The sequence below is a fragment of the Mustela nigripes genome, chromosome 13, assembly GCF_022355385.1.
Source record: "Mustela nigripes isolate SB6536 chromosome 13, MUSNIG.SB6536, whole genome shotgun sequence".
Lineage (NCBI taxonomy): Eukaryota > Metazoa > Chordata > Mammalia > Carnivora > Mustelidae > Mustela > Mustela nigripes.
The window spans coordinates 106,495,314-106,516,667 of NC_081569.1; the positions used below are offsets into that span (position 1 = coordinate 106,495,314).

Genomic DNA, 21,354 nt, shown 5'->3' on the forward strand with positions numbered 1-21,354 from the left:
ATTTAAGACTAAGAAACATAGTTTTTTTTTTTTTTTTTTTAAAGATTTTATTTATTTATTTGACAGGGAGAGAGGGAGGCAGGAGTATGAAAGGGACAATCAGGCTTCCCGCTGAGCAGGGAGCCTGACACGGACTCTGTCCTGGACCCTGGGATCCTGACCTGAGCTGAGGGCAGACGCTTAATTACTGAGCCACCCAGGCACCCCAAAAAACAAAGTTCTTAAAAAAAAAAAGTTCTTAACGAAATATCTTTTTCCTCTATCACAGAACCTTATATATTACATCCCTATAATACAATATCGTAGGTTATACTTGATGGAATTAAAATTTTAAGGAAAAGTCTGTACCATATATAAAGTTTGTAATTATAGGTGGTAGGGAAAAGTTACCGATAATCATCAGTTACATTGAAAGAAAATGTATGTATTCCTATTTGGAAAAAGAAAAATTAACAACCTTTGTAACAACTCAAGGTATCTAGAATTATCGAACTTGGAAGAAACCTTTAATATTTTATAAATGCATATTTGACTTTCTCAAAATTCCCTGTATGATAAGAGACAGAGCTGGAACAGCAACCTAGGTTTTCTGATTGCCAGTGCAGATCTAATTATATCGTTGTGTCTTTGATAAGTGACTTTTATGTGGCTAGTCATAGCTTTACCTTTTTAAAGAAATAGATTCTAGAGTAAAGGAATTATCTTTGTAAGAAAACTAACTTTTATGTGGTAAATGCTGGATTTATCATTTAAGGAAATGCATTCTAGAATAAGAAAACGTAAGTGACTTGATCTTAGGGCATGTAGGTAGTTTTCACAGTGCTTTCACATATGTCTCTCATTTGAATAACATTTTTGGGAGAGAGTTAATTTAGAGATTATTGCTTTTGTGGGTAAGGTAATTGAAGACAATTTGTTTTTGAAATGTCATTTAGGTAGTATATAATTTTAGATGCTTTTGTTTGTAAATAATAGGAAACTCACTCAGACTATCTTAAAAATTTATTGACCTATTACTGAAAAGTACAGCTGTAGATAAGGCGTGATCCAGCTCAATAATGTAACTATTATTTTGTCTTCATTCTATATCTTGGCTTCTGTTTTCTCTTCACAGTGCCGTCTTTCTAAGTTTGCATCTAGATAAACAAAATAGTTGCTTTTTATTATAGGTTTAGAGGGAATGGCAGGATCCCAAAGAATAAGAAAGTACTAATTTCAAAGGATACATGCAGGGCACCTGGGTGGCTCAGTGGGTTAAAGCCTCTGCCTTCGGCTCAGGTCATGATCTCAGGGTCTTGGGATCAAGCCCTGCATCGGGCTCTCTGCTCGACAGGGAGCCTGCTTCCCCCCCTCTCTCTGCCTGCCTCTCTGCCTACTTGTGATCTGTCTCTGTCAAAGAAATAAATAAAAAAATCTTAAAAAAAAAAAAGGATACATGCACCCCTGTGTTTATTACAGTATTATTTACAATAGCCAATTTGTGGAAGCAGCCCAAGTGCCCATGGATAGATGAATGGATAAAGAAGAAGCCGCCAGCACACGCACACATGAATGTTACTCAGACATAAAACAGAATGAATCTTGGCATTTGCAACAACATGGATAGGGCAGGAGAGTATAATGCTAAGCAAAGTTAGTCAGAGAAAGACAAATACTATATGATTTCAGTTATATGAGGAATTTAAGAACCAAAACAAATGAACAAAGGAAAGAGAGAGAAACAAAAAAGCAGACTCTTAATTATAGAGAACAAACAGATGGTTACCAGAGAGGAGGTGGATAGGCGATGGTGAAGTAAGTGAAGGGGATTAAGTGTACACTTACCTTCAAGCGGAGAAAGACAACTATCATATGATCTCCCTAATATGAGGAAGTGAAGATGCAACATGGGGGGTTAAGGGGGTAGGAGAAGAATAAATGAAACAAGATGGGATTGGGAGGGAGGCAAACCGTAAGTGACTCTTAATCTCACAAAACAAACTGAGGTTTGCTGGGGGGAGGGGGTTTGGGAGAAATGGTGGTGGGGTTATGGACATTGGGGAGGGTATGTGCTATGGTGAGTGCTGTGAAGTGTGTAAACCTGGCGATTCACAGACCTGTACCCCTGGGGATAAAAATATATGTTTATTTAAAAAAAGTATACTTACCTTGATGAGCACTGGGTAATATATAGAATTGTTTAATCACTATATTGTACCCCTGAAACTAATATAACATTATATATTAACTTTACTGGAATTAAAATTAAAAAGAAAAAAGGAATGATGGGGAAGTTTTTTTCCCTGCTTTTTTCTGTCGTCATATCTCATAGGGGCATATTGGGTTGCTTGCTTATCTTCAATCAACCATACTGTTAAAGAGGAACCCATTCACTGCTTGGATTAAGCCAGTCAGTGATCACCTCTTGATTTAGGAGTGAGGTCAAACTCATTCACATTGTGTGACTGGGAAATTCATAATTTTATTAGTTTATAATAGGAGAAGGTGTGCCTTGTTAACTGGAGAGGCAAACAAAAGATACCCTTCTCCCCCCATTCCTGCAGCAAGCTAATGTTAGTGTAAGAGTCCAGGTTTTTCATTCTTTGTTGAAAATGATAAATGAATACATAAACTTGACCTTATACTAAGAATATATAACTTTAATTTCTAAGTTTTTTTTAATTGATGTGAAATTCATATTGTGTAACATTAAACATTCTAAAGTGAGCAGTTCAGTGGCATTTTGTACATTTAAAAAGTTGTGCAACCACCACCTCTGTCTACTTCTGAAACGTTTTCATCACTGTAAAAGAAAACCCTGTACCCATAAAGCAGTTACTCCCCATTTTCCTCTCATTCCCAGTATCTGGTAACCAATAATCTGTTTTTCGTCTCTATGGACTTACCTATTCTGGATACTTTATGTAAATGGGATCATATAATAGGCAACCTTTTGTGACTGCCTCTTTTCATGTGGCACAATGGTTTCAAGGTTCATCCAAGTTGTAGCATTTATCAGTACTTCATTCTTTTTTATGGTTGGATAGTTCCATTGTATGTATATACCACAATTTGTTTCTCTGTTCTTATGTTGATGGACATCTGGCTTCTGTCCTCCTTTGTCAGTAGTGCTGCCACAAACATATTTCTGTATGCATTTGTTTGAGTACTTATTTTCAGTCCTTCTGAATATATACCTAGGAGTGGAATTGCTAGGACATATGGTAATTCTATATTAAACTTTTTGAGGAACCATCAAAATGTTTTCCATGGCATCTGAACAATTTTTCGTTCCTACCAGCCATTTATGAGGGTTCCAGTTTCTCCATATCCTCAGCAATGCTTGTTATTGTTATTGTTATTTTCTTTTTTTTTTTCTTCCTTTCTTATTTTTGAATAGCCATCCTAGTGGATATGAAGTGACATTGCATTGTCATTTTAATTTGCATTTCCCTGATGTCTGATGTTGCTCAGCATTTTTTCATGTTTTTGTTGGGCATTCGTTGTATATATCTGTTTTGGAGAAATATTGTTCACATCTTTGTCCATTTTTTAATTGTGTTGTTGAGCTGTAATAGTTCTTTATATGTTCTGAATATTAGACACTTAGCAACTATATGATAAGCAGATATTTTTCCCATTCTGTAGGTTGCCTTTTCACTTTTTTGATAATTTCTTTGATGCACTAAATTTTAAAAAATTTTTAAAAAGATTAAAAAAATATATATTTATTTGACAGACAGATCACAAGTATGCAGAGAGGCAGGTAGAGAGAGAGGAGGAAGCAGGCTCTTCACTGAGCAGAGAGCCCGACGCAGGGCTTGATCCCATGACCCTGAGATCATGACCTGAGCTGAAGGCAGAGGCTTTAACCTACTGAGCTACCCAGCCTCCCCTAAATTTTTAAATTTTAATGAATTCTAGTATATCTTATTTTTTCCTTTTGTTGTTTGTGCATTGGGTGTCGTATCTAAGAATCTATTGCCAAATCCACAGTCAGGAAGACTTTTTTCTAGATTTTCTTCTTAGAATTTTTCTTCCAAGAGTTTGTTATATTTAGGTCATTGGTCCTTTTTATTTTTTTTATTTTTATTTTTTTAAAAGATTTTATTTATTTATTTGACAGAGAGGATTACAAGTAGGCAGAGAGGCAGGCAGAGAGAGAGAGGAGGAAGCAGGCTCCCTGCTGAGCAGAGAGCCCGATGCGGGACTCTATCCCAGGACCCTGAGATCATGACCTGAGCCGAAGGCAGCGGCTTAACCCACTGAGCCACCCAGGCGCCCCTCATTGGTCCTTTTTAGTTAATTTTTCTAGATAATGTGAGGTAGCAGTCCAATTTCATTCTTTTGCATGTGGATATAACTTTGATTTTTAAAATAATGAAATAATATTTTTAAGGCTGTAAATTTTTTTCAAATATTTCAGTTACATGCTTTGTAAATGTACCATTACAATTTGTAAAATTTATAATTTTTAATCTGTATAATTAGTTGTAATAGGTTAAGAATATTGCATAAGATAGCATATTACTCACTGGTGTTTTATGTAGAATGAGTAGTGAATTTTGCTTCACCTTAAGAACGTTTCAGAAAGCTATTTTGTATTTTGTTATAAAAATAATACTTCATATTTGAAGATAAAAGGGGCATTGTTAATATATAGATTATCTTTGGAATTAATTTCAAAACAGCAATGAGCAAGTGTGAAGAAATAGGTGGTTTTTTTTTTTTTTTTTTTTAAAGATTTTATTTATTTATTTGACAGAGATCACAAGTAGGCAGAGAGGCAGGCAGAGAGAGAGAGAGGAGGAAGCAGGCTTTCTGCGGAGCAGACAATCCGACGCGGGGCTCGATCCCAGGACACTGGGATTTTGACCCGAGCCAAAGGCAGAGACTTTAACCCACTGAGCCACCCAGGTGCCCCAAAATAGGTGGTTTTATCTTAAATTCTTGAAAATAAACAGTGGGTTTTTTTGTTTTGTTTTGTTTTGTTTTGTTTTTTGCCTAGCTGTGGTATCTTTGAAAGAAACAAATCTTCAAAGTTTTGATAATGTAAACACAGGCATTCACTATAACCTTACTGAGGTTTTCTTCTTCATACTGAGTTCTAACTACTTAGATATTTCCATCCTTAGTTTAGGCCCTTTATGAAAACAAAAAAAAGTCTTAAATTCTGTTGGCTACATATATTTGAATAATTGGACAAATCACTAAGGTAGCTTTTATTAATGGAGTTAGATAACTTACCCTCTCCTAAAAACTCAAGAATACTTGTTAAAAGTAATGCTTATTTGTATTCAATATTAAAAATTTTTTTTCCAGACAAACCATAAGAGACTCTTTTTTTTTTTTTTTAAAGATTTTATTTATTTATTTGACAGACAGAGATCACAAGTAGGCAGAGAGGCAGGCAGAGAGAGAGGAGGAAGCAGGCTCCCTGCTGAGCAGAGAGCCCGATGTGGGACTCGATCCCAGGACCTTGAGATCATGACCTGAGCCAAAGGCAGCGGCTTAACCCACTGAGCCACCCAGGCGCCCCCATAAGAGACACTTAATCTCACAAAACAAACTGAGGGTTGCTGGGGGTAAGGAGGTTGGGAGAGTGGGGTGGGGTTATAGACATTGGGGAGGGTATGTGCTATGGTGAATGCTGTGAAGTGCGTAAACCTGGCGATTCACAGACCTGTATCCCTGGGGCTAATAATACATTATATGTTAATAAAAAAATTAAAAAATTAATAAAAAAAGAAAAAATTTAAAGAAAAGAAAAAAATTTATTTTAGAGGTAATTGTTTTAATTTTACTTTTAACGGTTTTTGAGAAATACTTTCCCCATAAATCCTTGTCATAGAATATGCTCTTGGTGTCAGTGAAAATGGAAGAAATATGTACCAATTTTATAAAAATATGAGAATTCAGAATGTTGAAAATTGCTGGAAATTTAAATGATAAGTGGAGGGGTGCCTGGGTTGGTTAAGTGACTCTTGATTTCAGCTCAGGTCATGATCTCAGGGTTGTGAGATTGAGACTTTCATTGGGCTCTGTGCTGGGCATAGAGCCTGCTGAGATTCTTTCTCCCTCTCTCTCTGTGCCTGCCTCTCCACTGCTAACATGCCCATGTGCATGCACTTTCTCTGTCTCCATCAAAAAAAAGGTAAGTGGAAAATATTATTGTGTCTGCACAGTTTAGGAATTATTTGGTCAGATGGAAAGGACTTGATAAATGTAGAGATACAGCTAACAATTGAGTATTTACTATGTGCCAGACACTGGTTTAAGTTCTTTTATATATAATAACTCATTTCATTAAGTTGATTATTGGGTGGCCATTTGGTTTTTAAAGGCTTAAGTTTTCTCTTTATTAGTGAAATTAAAAATAACTGTCTCTACTATCCAAAAAGTAAAAATCGCTTAGAAATTTAAAATATGATAGGGGTTTCAAAGCAATCTGAGGAATAGGTCTCAAGTTTGTCTGTTATTTTATTAATTGAGTTTCTTTAGTGTTTATTGGATATTTAAAATGATTACTTGAAAATGTTAGTAAATGTTGAACAAACATTGGTGTACTTTGCTTTTCAGAAACAAAAATGTTAACATTATCATTGCTTTATAGACTTAATTTTTTAGAGCAGTTTTACATTTATAAGAATTGAGAATTGAGAAGGCAGTACAGAGATTTCTCATATACCCATTATCAACATCATTTATCAGAAATTATACCTTTTTTTTTTTTTAACCAAGGATGCACCTACATTGATACGTCATTATCATCCAGAGTCCATAGTTTACTTTAGGATTCACTCTTTTTTTTTTTTTTAAATATGGATTGCCTCAAGAATTTGTGTGTCATCCTTGCATATCTTTCCAGTTTTAGTAGATGTGCTGCTGAATTGAGCACTAGGATTCACTCTTACTGTTGTACATTCTTTGGGTTTGGACAAAAGTATAATGACATATATCCATCACTATAATACCATATAGAGTATTTTTACTGCTGTAAAAATCTTCTGTTCCCCTTTCTCCCCGCTGCCAGCCACAATCCCTGATCTTATTGTCTTGAATTTTGCTTATTTTAGAATGTCATATAGTTGGAATCATATACTGGGTAGGCTTTTCAGATTGACTTTTTTCAGTTAGTAACATGCATTTAAGTCTTTTCATGGTTTGATAGCTCTTTTCTTTCTAGTACTGAATAATATTTTATTATCTGGATATACTACAGTTTATATATCCATTCAGCTACTGAAGGACATCTGGGTAGCTTCCAGGTTTTGGCAATTATGAATAAAGCTGGTAATAATACCATGTGCAATTTTTTGTGTAGACATAAGTTTCTACCTCCTTTGGGGGTAAGTACCAAGGAGCATAGTAGTAGTGAGTGCTGGCCCACTTGTTCCTGTAGGTGGTTGTGTGTTTATGCTTAGGGGCAGCGGAGGGAAAAGGTGCTTGATAGCTCCTTTGTTCCTGGCTGGGGTCTTCCTGTGATCCCTACCTCTCCAGGATACCTCTGAGATGAGTAAATAGCTCTCCCTCCTGTATGCCACTCATTTTTTTTTTTTTTTTAAGATTTTATTTATTTGACAGAGATCACAAGTAGTCAGAGAGGCAGGCAGACAGAGAGGGGGAAGCAGGCTCCCCGATGAGCAGAGAGCCCGATGCGGGGCTCAATCCCAGGACCCTGAGATCATGACCTGAGTCGTAGGCAGAGGCTTAACCCACTGAGCCACCCAGGCACCCCCATGCCACCCATTTTTCAAACTGCTGATTCTACACCGTATCTCCATGAGCTCTTTGTTGTGCTGTCTTTTTCAGGGTGGCAACTCAATTTGCTGTTCCCTCTGGTCTGTCCCAGAACCAAGCTTGCTGATTTTTGAAATTTCAGGTTTTAGGTCCCTGTGGTTTTAAGAACTCAGTTGGGGCACCTGGCTGGCTCAGTTGGAAGAACCTGAGACTCCTGATCTTGGGGTCTTGAGTTTGAGGCCCATGTTGGGTATACAGACTACTAAAAGAAATAAATAAAAATAGAAAAGGACATATGAAAGCTGGCTCCTGTTGTTTTCAAAACCAAATATTATGGGACTTTGTCTTCCTGGTGCAGGTTCCCTGATGTGACAGTCTGTTTCTCACTTTTCTTTCTGTGGGTAGCGCCTTCCAACCCCAGATGTCAGCAGTCATTTTGGCTCCCCATCTTTTCTCTGTCCTTCCTATCCTCTTTGCAGTGGCCTCTTCTCTACCTTTAGTTGTGGAGTTTGTTCTGCCAGTCTTAGGGTTGTTTTCTGGATTATTTATGTTGATATGAGTGTAACTTAGTTGTATTCATGGGAAGAGGTGACCTTAGGGTCCTCTTACTCCACCATCTTCCCAGCCTCTGCCTATTGTGGTTCTGAATGAGTATTTTATGTGATTCCATTTTCTCTTCCTTAGCATATCCGTTTTACTTTCTTTTTTTAAAACTTTTGATAGTAGCTGCCCTAGAGTTTGCAATAATACATTTATAGCAATATACACTATACTACTGGACAGTAGTGTGAGAGTCTTGTAATAACAAAATAATACCATTTTCTTTAGATTATTGCTATTGTTCATTACACTTATATATAATCATACATTGACACATATATATGTGTATGCACATAATGTATATATGTAAGCTTACATAATTAAATACGTTGCTGCTGTTTTTATTTTGAACTAAATATTATTTGTTAGATTAAGAATAATGAAGTTACTATTTTACCTTGATTTATTTCTTTTTGAGTGTTCTTCTTTTACTTATATAGATCTGAGTTTCTGGCCCATTATTTTTCTTTCTCTAAAGAACATTTTTTTTTTTAAGATTTTATTTATTTGGCAGACAGAGATCACAAGTAAGCAGAGAGGCAGGCAAAGAGAGAGAGGAGGAAGCAAGCTCCCTGCTGAGCAGAGAGCTTGGTGCAGGGTTCGATCCCAGGACCCTGGGATCATGACCTGAGCCGAAGGCAGAGCCTTTAACTCATGGAGCCACCCAGGCGCCCAAGTTGAATGTAATTCTTATCTTTGTTCTTTTATAAGTGAGGTGTTTTCCCCTCCTCTTTCATCATTTTTTTCTTTATCTCTAATTTTCTGTAATTTGGTAATGATCTGCCTAGAGTTTTTTTGTTTTGGTTTTTTTTTTTTTTTTGTTTGTTTTTGGTATTTGTCTTCTTTGGTGTTCTCTGAGCTTTTTGGATCTATGGTTTGGTGTCTGTTGTTAATACAGTGGAAATTTTCAGTTGTTTCAAATATTTCTTTGCCTTTCTTCTCCTTGTGGTATTCCAGTTGCACATATCTTACACTTTTTGTAGGTTCTGTAGTCCTTGGATATTCTCTTCGTTCAGTCTTTTTCTCTGGTTTTCAGTTTTCGAGGATTCTGTTCGTATATTTTTTTTGCTCAAGGATTATTTCCTCATCTGTGTCCAGTCTGCTAATAAGGCCATCAAAGTCATTCTGCATCCCTGTTTACATTGCTCACCTGTTCTTGCATCTTGTCTACTTCATTTGTTAGAACCCTTAACATATTAGTTATAGTTCCTTTATGTTTCTAGTTTGATAATTCTAACATCCCTGTCATGTCTGTTCTGAATTTGCTGTGTCTTCCAATTGTGTTTTTTCGCCTTTTGGTATGGCTTTTAAGTTTTTCTTGATAGCTAGATGTGATGTATAGTGTAAAAGGAATTTTTCTAAGTAGGCTTTTAGTAATGTTGTGGTGAGGTATTGTGGGGAGGGCAGTGGTCTATATTCTTGTGATTGGATTTCAGGATTTTAGTGAGCCTATGCTTCAGGACTGTGCAGTTCACAAGTTAGGTGTACTGGATGGCTAGAAATGGCTACCTTCTCACAGTTTAGTTAGGGATAGCATTTTTTACATTTTTGCAAATTCCTTTGTTTAAGGTTAAGAGAAAACAGCTAGATTGTGATATTTGCTTCTGTATTGTTACATGTTATTTCTGTTGAAATACATGGAGGTGATACGGCCTCCCATAGAAATATAGTTGGAAAATGGAGGAATCTGTTGATAGCTTTTCAGATAATATTCTTTGGCCTACTTAGGTAAATTTTTATTTAGTTTCTTTGAATCATTGTGAAAGTAAAGGGGATATCTTACTTAGTGTAGGACCTGCTTTTCTGGATATTCGTAGTACTAACCGAATTTGCCCTTAGCTTTCCCAAGGTAGACTTATAGTCATGGTCCCTATAAAGATACTTCCTGGCTTGGTATACTAGCAGTTTGTTTTCTTTAAATTCTTGAAAACTCTGAATGTTCCTGGTGGTCATGTTGTGTTCCTTTACTATTCATATAATTGTTTATCAGGTCTCCCAGTGTACAGTTTTATTTCTGAGGCCCTTCATAAAGTTAGCTAGAGGACTTTCCTTTTAATTTCTAACTGACCTTCACTCTGTTTCGTCAACAGATTTGAAGGGGCATTGAGTCTCTGCAAAACTTGGATCTCAGCATCCAACACTATAACCTCCACACACTTTTTGGCTATTCTAGGTCAAAACTGTTCATCAGTGGCAACAAGAATGGGTTCAGAAGAGTAAAGTCCACATATTTTAGGAAATATACTCTACTCAGGATAGTGCATTTGGAACATTCATTGGCTTGGAGCATTTGGAGTGTGATGTGTTAATGCTAGCTGACCTAGAGTATGCAGTATAATTTGTTGAGCTATTGCTTATTGGCTGAGAGCTTATGATAGTATTCAGAGTATATCTTTATTATAGAGTTTTATTTTTTCTTTCTATTTTGATCACTATATTATGAACCCTTATGCACAAAGTTTGTGTTATTTTCTTTGTATCCTTAATAGAGTGGAAGATACTGGTTTTGGATATATTGAGTTCGAGGTAACTTTTTTCTAAATAAAAAAATGTACCCGTGGGATATCAAAGAGGAATTGTGCAGTAGGCAGTGTCTAATAGGAACTCAGGAGAGATATTTGGGCTGGAGGTAGACACTGGGGATTGTTACTTAGGTTATTGTAAAAGTTTTGAGTAAGGATAAGATTGAAAGAGAGAATGTGGAATGTGAAGCAGACCATGGTCACTTCTTGCTAGTTAAATGATTGTAAGTCAGTTATTTGACTTTGTAGTGCTCAGTGACCTCACCTGTAGGATAAGGAAAATCATAAAGATCCCTAATACATGTTATCTTTTTAACTTCCTTCATACATTTCCATCCTTTTTCTAGAAAATACAGACAGTGTTGTTCAAGAAAGCATTTAAATTTGGGTTAGGAGTTTACGGACACGAGGGCCAAAAGGGAAATTAGATGTATTCCATGGTCCTTGCTGTCTGTGAGGAGGATACAAATCCACTTTTTGCTGTGGGGGGTGGGTGCTCATGTTTTCTTGGCACAGCTATACTAAATCACTAGCTCTTTCCTTTTTCCCTGTATATAGCTCTATTTTTCTGGCTCAAAATGGGCTTAAACATAATATTTGAATTTATGCATTGTATTATTTGCTTTTTAGTTGTAGATTGGCATGCTAAATGGTAATATCCAACAGAAGATCGAATAGTTATGAATTTTGAGTTCAAAGACAGTGGAAAAAAATGGGTTTACATAATTTCTTTCTTTTTAATTTTGAGAGTAAATTTTATTCCCCAAAGTCTATGAGGGGAAATTTATAATGTTTTATAATGTTCTAACACTTGCAGTTCCAGTCCATCCCTTCTATTTTTATGGATGAATTCTTTGTTTGGTATCTTGAAACACTATGTTGCAGTAGTTTTTGTCCTTAAGCTTTGGAGTAGATGGATTATGAATTCCCTTTTACATATAAAGTGATACATACCAATCTAACCTTAGATTACAAAAAAGTTATTTACCGGTCTTAGAAAATTTAGGTAGCATATTTTGAGAGAAAAAATTACCTTAATTAATATGTAGCTCCTACCCTATAGAGTTCAGTACACATGAGTTTATGGAATAATTTATTACAGGGAAAATTTTTTCTTTAACAGAAGTTATTACTTGTTTATATTTCAAGACCATAAACTTCTTTTAATTTAATTCAATTTAATTTAATTTATTTTTTGAGAGAGAGTGCATGCACATGAGGAGGTGGGACTAGGGGGGCTGGCAGAGGGAGAAGGCAAGGAGCCCCATGTGGGGCTCTATCCTAGGACTCTGGGATCATGACCTGAACTGACTCTAAACTAAGTACCCCAAGACACAGACTTCTATTCTGAGTTGTTTCAGGAAGCCAATGAGTAAAAGAAGAATGGAAAGTCCTGATAAAACTACATGACTTCAGAGACAGTCTTTAAATACAAAATGTATAATTACTTACCTTTTTAAAGTCAGCTAATCTATTTTAATAGCTATTGAAATTCTGCATGAAATAATAATTCGTTTTGAGAAAGAAAAGCAAGTAAGTCAGTTAAATATCTTGACAAAGGAATATAAGCAGTTAAATTTTCATATAAGAAAATCTAAAAATACATTGTTTAGAATGAGAAGAAGGTGGGCACCATTCTGGTTTTTTAAAAACAAGAGAAAACCATAATGATATCTTTGAGAGTGGGTAATGACTAAGGATTTTGGCTTTTCCAGCAAATTTTCCTGTGCTCTGGAAAATATCAGATTTTGTATGAAAAACTTTCTTGCACTCTTGGAGGCCAGAGATTGTCCATATGCTGCTGTTTTGGTTGCTCTGTTGCCAGATGCAGTGAATTAGCAATTATTAACTTTTTCTTTTGTAAGTACTTTATAAATATATATTTCATAAATACGTAGAAAAATTGGTCATATAAACTCTAAAAGTAGTATGTTAGTTGTGGTAAGTGAGATAGAGAATGGAATGAAGTAGAGCTTTAAGTTTTTTTCTCTGTGTGCTTGTATATTTGAGCTCAAGAAAATAGTTATTTGTTCTTATAGCAGTTAAATCAGAAAGGGAGAAAGTTGTATAGGAAAATAAATTATTTTAAAAATTCTTAAATACTGTTGAAATCCTTATGATTTAAAGTAGATTTTAAAAAAAGTAAAGATATAGAACTGATTGTGGAAACAAACATATCTAATATAGAGTATAACTTTTAGAAATACCTTAGTGTTCTGTATAACCTTGTTTTTAAAAATTTTTTTTTAAAGATTTTATTTATTTATTTGAGAAAGAGAGAGAGAGAGAGAGAATGAGTGGTGGGGAGAGCAGGGAGAGAGAGGAGAGAAGCGGACTCCTTGCTGAGGGGGAAGCTTGATCCCAGGACCCGGAGGTCATGACCTCAGCTTAACTGACTGAGCCACCCAGGTGCCCCTGTATTGTCTTGTTAAATGAATTATCAACTGAGTCTACTCTCCAAGACCTTGAAATATAGAATACTATTTGTGGTTTGATATTTTTGAGTATTTTTGGTGGCTCCCTGCTTATAAATATCTTTAATCAGCGTAGTTTTATTTATTTATTTTTAAAAAGATTTATTTATTTATTTTGAAGAGACAGCAGGAGTGGAAGGAACAGAGGGAGAGGAGAGAGAGAATCCCAAGCTGACTCTGGCTCAGTGCACAGCCCAGCCTGGGGCTCAATCCCGTGACCTTGAGATCATGACCTGACTTGAAACAGTCAGAGGTCCATGCAGGCATTTCTAGTCAGTGTAGTTTTAAAGTATGCTCATTTTCAACTTCTATAGTTAGATTTCACTTTCTCTAACAACAAAGATTAGGGGAAATGCACCATTCCCAATCTTCTGAATCCTGAAGTGAATTTTCTGGGGTTTTGTTGATCTTGATAATGACAACTGTGATCTGTGTTCTCTTAGGATTTTTTTTTTCCCTTTCTAATATTTGGTGGCACTGTTAAGATAGAAACATGCAAAGGTAAATGTTATTATTTTACTAATAGCCAACCTTAAAAATTCTTATTTCCTTGTGTCCCCTTATTCATTAGATTTTCTCTTTTCACCTCTTACATTCATTTTTAAAGTATGTATAGTTTTTTCAGTACTTATTATCTGTCAGGCACTGGGGATAGAGAACAGATAGGCCAGATTCCTGCTCTCATGCAGTGTAAATACATCCTCCATCTTCATAAAGGTTACAGAAAATCAGCACATAAATAAATAATTTCAGGGCACCTGGGTGGCTCAGTTGGTTAAGCATCTGTCTTTGGCTCAGGTCATGATCCTGGCTGGGGTCCTGGGATCAAGTTCCCTGTTGGGCTCACTGCTCTGTGGAAAGCCTGCTTCTCCCTCAGTACCTCTCTCTGTTTCTCATGAACGAATGAATGAATGAATGAGTGAATGAATAAATAGAATCTTAACAAAAAATTCAAACAATGCTAAGAAAACAGTGATTAGGACTCTTGTAGCCCTCTTGTGTGGAATTGGGCAAGATTACAACTAGAGGACTGTATATCAAAATGTTTAAATATTAGTTAAGAATTAAGCTACACCCTTGGCATAGTCTTGAGTTCCCATGCTGTCCACTTAACTTCCTAGGGCTGCAGCCTCAAGACCCAGAGGCTGAAGGAACTGTTATTTTCTTTTAACCAGGCTTTCTACTTTTTAGTCTGATTAGTAGCATGGATATTTTGGGACAGGGCAAGGATGGTTGAGTGGTGTGGACCCATCAAAAACAGTGTGAACTGATCCTGTCAGATCCCTAGGAATCCAGTATAAGAAGCTAGCCTCTCTAGGTCCTTGTTTTTCCAACTTAAGACTTCAGGAAATTCTATACTCTTTGCCAAATTGTACTTCCCAAGAAGAAAGGAGGGAATGCAGTTCTTCTGGTGGATTTGGGGCAGCCAACTTTTACTGATTAAAACTTTCATAAGGGACCATTCCTTCTAGGATTTCTCAGAGCAGAGCAGTGGTGATTTTTTCCCTTTATCCATAGATACTGGGGTACCATAAGTTTCTTCTCTTTGGCCTGGGGTAGAGCAGGGGTAGAGAAGCCCTCTTTCAGCTTGCACTTCTCCCTTGCAATTCCTCTTTGTTCAGTTGCTTACTGTACTTTCCAAAAAAACCCCCAAAAAACTTCAAGACAAAAAAACAACTTCCTTATAAGGCTGAAAGAGAAAAAAAAGTCTTTGTTTTAGTGATTGTAGTCTGCCGAGGGCTTTAAAGTGTAACCTTTCTTTGGTGGAGGTCTTTGGTAGAGGCCTTTCTTGCCTAGATCTAAGAGTGTTGCTGGACTGAGAATGGAGGTGACCACAGACCATTCTTTTACATGCCTCTTTGACTTTTCCCTATCCTGCTACCTCTGAATCTGCCTAGCCCTCAACTCAGTTGTTTTAATTCGCAAATTTGTTTAATTTGTAAAATGGAACTGGCATCATTTGGATACCTGGATTTAAAAACTAAGCTCCGAATGTAAATAAATACTATCTAAAAGTTCTTTTTTGTGTGAGAGTTTTATGTAGCAATGATTAATTTTCCTGTCTCTGCTCCCCTGCTAGAAAAACACACCCAAACAAAAAACCACCAAAACAACAAAAATGGTAAAGTATATACAAAATTGTTCTGGATTTGAGTATTGGCTTAAAGGTTACCTTGTATTTTCTCCTTACAGATGTGAAAGTTGTGTGGATTTACTGTTTATGAGAGGAGCTGGAAACTGTCCTGAATGTGGCACTCCACTTAGAAAGAGCAACTTCAGGGTACAACTCTTTGAAGATCCTACTGTGGACAAGGAGGTTGAGATTCGGAAAAAAGTCCTAAAAATGTAATTGTTATTGTTTGACTGATTCAATATACAAAGAGGACTTTAAGAATTATTTCAATAATTGCTGTAATTATTTACTGATAGAAATATGGAAATATGGACAGTTAGGCAAGTGAATAATTTATAAGTTCATCTATGCATTTGTTCAACAGAAATTTATTAAGTACTTAGATAATATCTAGCCTTGGTTAGAGAAGAGTAGATCATTTTGATTGATAGCTTTACAATTTGTTTATTTACTGTTTGTTTTTTAATTTAGTTAAATACATATTGAGTACTTTCTGTGTGCAAACGCTGTGTTATGCATATTAGTCACTAGGTACAAAATGAGTAAAATAGCTATGAACCTTGCCCTCATAAGGCTTTCAGTATAGTAGTATAGGATTGCACGGAGATAGATAATAAAGCAGGCAAACTAAACAACTGTGTGTTTATAAATTGAGAAGAATATTATAAAGTTAGTGACTGAGTGTTGGTTGGGTCACTGATACGAGGTAGGGCCTCTGGAGGTATTTAAGTTGAGATTTGAAGTCTGTTAGAGAAAATAATGTTACTGGGGTGCCTGGGTGGCTCAGTGGGTTAAGCCTCTGCCTTTGGCTCAGGTCATGATCTGCTTGTCAGGGAGTCTGCTTCCTCCTCTCTCTCTGCCTGCCTCTCTGCCTACTTGTGATCTCTCTGTCAAATAAGTGAATAAAATCTTAAAAAAAAAGAAAATAATATTACCTATAATTTGTTTTCATATGTATCTCTGTATATGTACATAATATATTTACCTATAATTTGTTTTCATATATGTGTGTTTCATATATGTGTGTATGTACATAATATATTCTTTATAGTATCTTTTTCATTTATAATTTAGTTTTTACTCTTTTTTAAAGATTTTATTGTTTATTTGAGAGAGAATAAGAGAGCATACAAGCAGGGAGAGGGGCAGGGGGAAAGGGAGAGGGACAGACTCCCCACTGAGCAGGGAGCCAGATGCAGGGCTTTATCCCAAGATCGCAGGATCACAACCTGATTTGCTTAACTGACTGAGCCACGCAGATGCCCCTAGTTTTTACTCTTTGTGAATAGTTTTGGGGTTTATTTGATCTGTCCTTTTATTGAAAGTCACCTTATTGTTTTTGACGTTTAATGAATTAATATATAAATTTAATGTATTATTATATTTTTGGTGGTATATGTCTCAACTTAGGTCACCAATGTTTTAAAGATTTGTTTAATTATTTTGGAGAGAAAGTGAAAGAGTGCTAGCAGAAGTGGGAGGGACAGAGGGAGAGAGAGAATCTCATGTAGACTCTGTGCTCAGCGAGAAGTTTGATGTGGGGCTTGATCTCACAACCCTGAGATTGTGATCTGAACCAAAAGCAAGAATTGGACCCCCAACCAACTACACCACCCACGTGCCCTGTAGGTCGCCAGTGTTTTAGCAGCATCTTTCTAGGTATTTAACATGTGTTACTTTATCGATGTTCCAGGCTGCTCTTTTATTATATGTATTGCTTCTGGGAAATAGTCTCTTTTGTTTTTTATTTCTTTCTTAAAGATTTTATTTATTTATTTGAGAGAGAGCGAGAGCATGAGAGAGAGCTAAGAGAAAGAAAGAGAAAGCACAAGCAGGAGGTAGGGTAGAGGGAGAAACAGACTCCCCGCCCAGCAAGGAGCCCGATGTGGGACTCCGTTGCAGGTCCTGGGATCATGACCTGAGCTGAAGGCAGGTGCTTAATCAACTGAGCCACCCAGGTGCCCTAGATAGTCTCTTTTATATTTATTTATTTTTATTGAGCCCTTGTCATTTTCTTATTCTTCACAAGGATATTACAGTATTTACAGAATTTCCTGATCTGGTATTCTTCAGACCATTATTGTCATGAAAAATAGGAAGGTATTTTTTTGAATTAATTTTTAGGTTTCTGAAAATTAGCAAATCTATTTATAAGAAGTAAATTGGGCCCCTAATTTCTTTTTCTTTCTTTTCCCTAAGTTTTAGAAGGATTTAACATATTTTATCATCCTTTCTTGATTCTGTTCCTTCTCTATAATTGTAAGAATTTAAGAACAACATTCTTGGTCTGGTTACAAACATGGTGTCAGGAAAACAGTGTTTTACACAGTAAGCAATATTCTTTTCTATATGTCATGAATAAAATATGTGAAAAGAAACCAATTAGATAATATTGAAAGCAAGAGATATGTAATATGTTGAATTTTTTTCTTCTATTGAAGATACAATAAAAGAGAAGAAGACTTTCCTAGTCTAAGAGAATATAATGATTTCCTGGAAGAAGTGGAAGAAATTGGTATGTTTTTTGATGCTTGTGTTTTTGATATGATACCCTGGATGCTTTTATCTTTTACATGCCTAAAAGATAAACATCTCACACAAAATCTCTAATAAGTTTTGTTGTGATAGCTGATGTTTTACCTCTTTACTTTCTGTTGTACTTAATCATGTTTGTTAAATTGAAGCCATACTTAAGTAATAAATGTTTTGTTTCAGGAAAAATAGTATCACTTTTATTCCCCCGAGATTTTATTTATTTATTTGAGAGAGACAGAGCACAAGTGGGGGAGTGGGAGAGAGAGAGGGAGAGGCAGGTTCCCTGCTGAGCAGAGAGCCTGACTTGGGGCTCGATCCCAGGACCCCGGGATCATGACCTGAACCAAAGGAAGACACTTAACCAACTGAGCCACCCAGGTGCTGCAATAGTATCAGCTAATAGATGAGAAGAAAGGCTGTATTTGTATATATCATCTATATGTTCAGGAGGTATTAGAGTAAACACAAAGAAAAAGTACACAGATTTTTTAAAAATAGGATTTCTGTTAACTGTGTATGATGACTAAAGCCACATGGTTTTTTTTTTCATTTATGTCTCTGTGCATACAGTAGTTTGAAAATAGTTAGAAGCAGTTGACTATTGAGTGGCATTTTTAAATTAGTATTGTTCTAGAATCAGAGGCTAGAGTAATCTTAGCGCCTTTTCTTTCTTTTGTGATTAGTGGAAGGATACATTCATCAAAAGAAAGAATTATTTTTGCTTTCTTTTTTTTTCTTTAAAGATTTTATTCATTTATTTGACAGAGAGAGACTCAGTGAAAGAGGGAGCACAACAGGGGGAGTGGGTGGGGGAGAAGCAGGCTTTCCGCAGAGCAGGGAGCCTAATGTTGGGCTTGATCTCAGGACCCCGGGATCATGACCTGAGCTGAAGGCAGATGCTTAACGACTGAGCCACCCAGGTGCCCCTATTTTCACTTTCTTATTTAAGATTTCACAGATGTTAAAAAGCCTGGAAGTTGTTATACATCAATTAAAAAAATTAATTTTTTTTATAGCTGCCGTAATTATTATTACTTAATACAGGTATGGAAATGAAACAGAAATTACAGATTGTGGAAATAAGAATGAGACTTAGAGAATTAAACAAATCATCTTTTTTCTTCTTCTCTCAACCTGGTAACTGAGCTGTCTTTATGTTGTTTCATATTTAAGATATGAATATAACAGATTGATTGTTCATTAGAAGATTTATATAGAGAAATGGAGTATTCTGATGCCTTTAACTTCTTTACTAACAGAAAAATCCAGAGAATATTTTATTTCAACTGTTATGGAAACTTTTCTAAAATATCTAAGTTCATTTGTTATGTCATAGCAAATAGCATGTACAGAATATAACTTAACCTTTTTGTGGAATCTTTTAGTGCCTTGGAGCCATTGTTTTTTCATTCTAATTGTATTGATTGCACTTCATTTGTAATCTTACCAATCCAACCATCAGGGGCTTGGATTTTAGTTGAAAAAGAGGTAGAATGGTAGAGTTGGGAGTGCTAAGGCAAAGTAGAAAAGTTATGATCTCAACTGAGAAGATAAACTGAAAGAATTCTGTGAGAACTGGGCAAGTGTAGAATTCTGGCTGTATGTAGATATTAAGTATAGGACAGGCACCTGGATAGTAGCAGGAAGAAATCCAGCTCGCATTTATTATAAAGGCAATGTGATTCATTAAGAGTCTGGTCAAGCAACAAAGAGAAAGGAGATTATAGATGTCACAGAGCAAGGTGTACTACATGGTTACAAGTCCAAGCAGGCAGGTAGGATGGTTACTCTAAAGAAATCAATGGACAAAGAAGGTGGGGAAGGGAGGCGGGGATCTTGATTCTAGAGTAAGGTTCTGGTTGAGCCATTATTTTTAAACATACATATTTTTCTATGGGTTGAATTAGTTGGAAGGTATGAACAACTGGGGACCCATAGGTAAGACCATGTTTATGTCCAGAAGCAGGAGCCAGGATTGACTGGCTATTACAGCTGTACCATATGTAATTCTTCCCTTAGCAGAGGAGAAAATTGTCTCGGAGCATTTAATTTGAATGTGATTCTGCTATCATGTATATTCATGAAGGACTGTCTTCAGTTGCAGTTATGTCGAAGCTTTCTTAACCTGCCTCCACTGAATTGACGTATTGGGGTAACTGACATTTCCCAGTCCTTCCATAAAATACACTGATTGAAGCCCAAAACATAAGAATACACGATGAACCTCGTTCATTAGTAGATGTCTTCAGTTCACCTCTGTACTTCTCTTCAGTTCATTTGAATACTGAAAGTTGTTTGTGTTGGTAACCAGGCCTTATTTATTTATACTTGTAATTAGGTAATTTAATTAAGTAGTTTATATGGTTGGTGGAGAAAAGTACACAAGTGAAGGTTCCTGCTTTAGAAAATGGAAAATGAACAATATAGATGACAAGTATGGTTTATATAAGAAAGATGCAGTTAAAGATACTAACTAGACATTGGCTGTATGTCATTAAGTTAGAGAGGGACTGTATACTTACTTATATATGTTAAGTTAAAGTATTTAAGGAGTGTGTATGTGTGTTGCTCTCCCTTAACAGACTTTTGTAAGTAATCAGCTACTAATTTTTTTTTTAAAGATTTTATTTATTTATTTATTTGACAGAGAGAGAGAGAGGGAGAGAGAGAGAGACAGTGAGAGAGGGAACACAAGCAAGGGAAGCAGGAGATGGAGAAGCAGGCTTCCCACCAAGCAGGAAGCCTGATGTAGGGCCTGATCCCAGGACCCTGGGATCATTACCTGAGCCGAAGGCAGACATTTAACAATTGAGCCACCCAGGTGTCCCAGCTACTAATCTTGATCCTGCTGGATAAAGAGCCATTCTGATTGTATTTGAAGATATTGATGAAGTTTGGGGTCTAGCCTCTTGGACTTAGACTTTATTTTCTGAACTTCAGCAAATATTGTTCTATGTGAACTACTTTACTTGCAGGGCAGACTCTAAAGAGGAAAAATAATTATGTAAACTAATAACTATAATATAATGTGAAAGTAGTATAGGCATTTATAAAGTGTTATGGGAATACTGATAACATTTCAACATTGGGAAATAGAAGTATAGTTTGATCAGAGAAGAGGTCGTATTTGAATTTGACCTTAAAAGATGGAATAGGAGTTTACCAGGTGGGAAGAGGATGGAAGAACATTTTTAGCAAAAGACAAAATTACAGAGATAGAGGGTATTGAATATATTAGAGAATGAGCAAGTAATGTTATAAGTCACTAGAACATGGGGAATGACTAGAAATGAGGCTTGAGAAACAGACTAGATCTGAGTTAATGAGAGCTTTGCAAGCTGAGCTGTCAGGGTAAGATTTTATTCCATGG

At 36.1% G+C, this 21,354-nt stretch overlaps 1 protein-coding gene across 2 annotated transcripts in view; it reads left to right on the forward strand.

The window, feature by feature from the left end:
- MNAT1 (MNAT1 component of CDK activating kinase) overlaps window positions 1-21,354 on the forward strand; it is a 212,062-nt gene that overhangs the window by 50,214 nt on the left and 140,494 nt on the right. For both annotated transcript variants that reach the window (XM_059373330.1, XM_059373329.1), the window contains exons 2-3: window positions 15,509-15,661; window positions 17,891-17,964. In XM_059373330.1, the coding sequence (XP_059229313.1) occupies window positions 15,537-15,661; window positions 17,891-17,964 (199 nt within the window). In that variant the 5' untranslated portion in view covers window positions 15,509-15,536. The remainder of the gene's footprint in view (window positions 1-15,508; window positions 15,662-17,890; window positions 17,965-21,354) is intronic.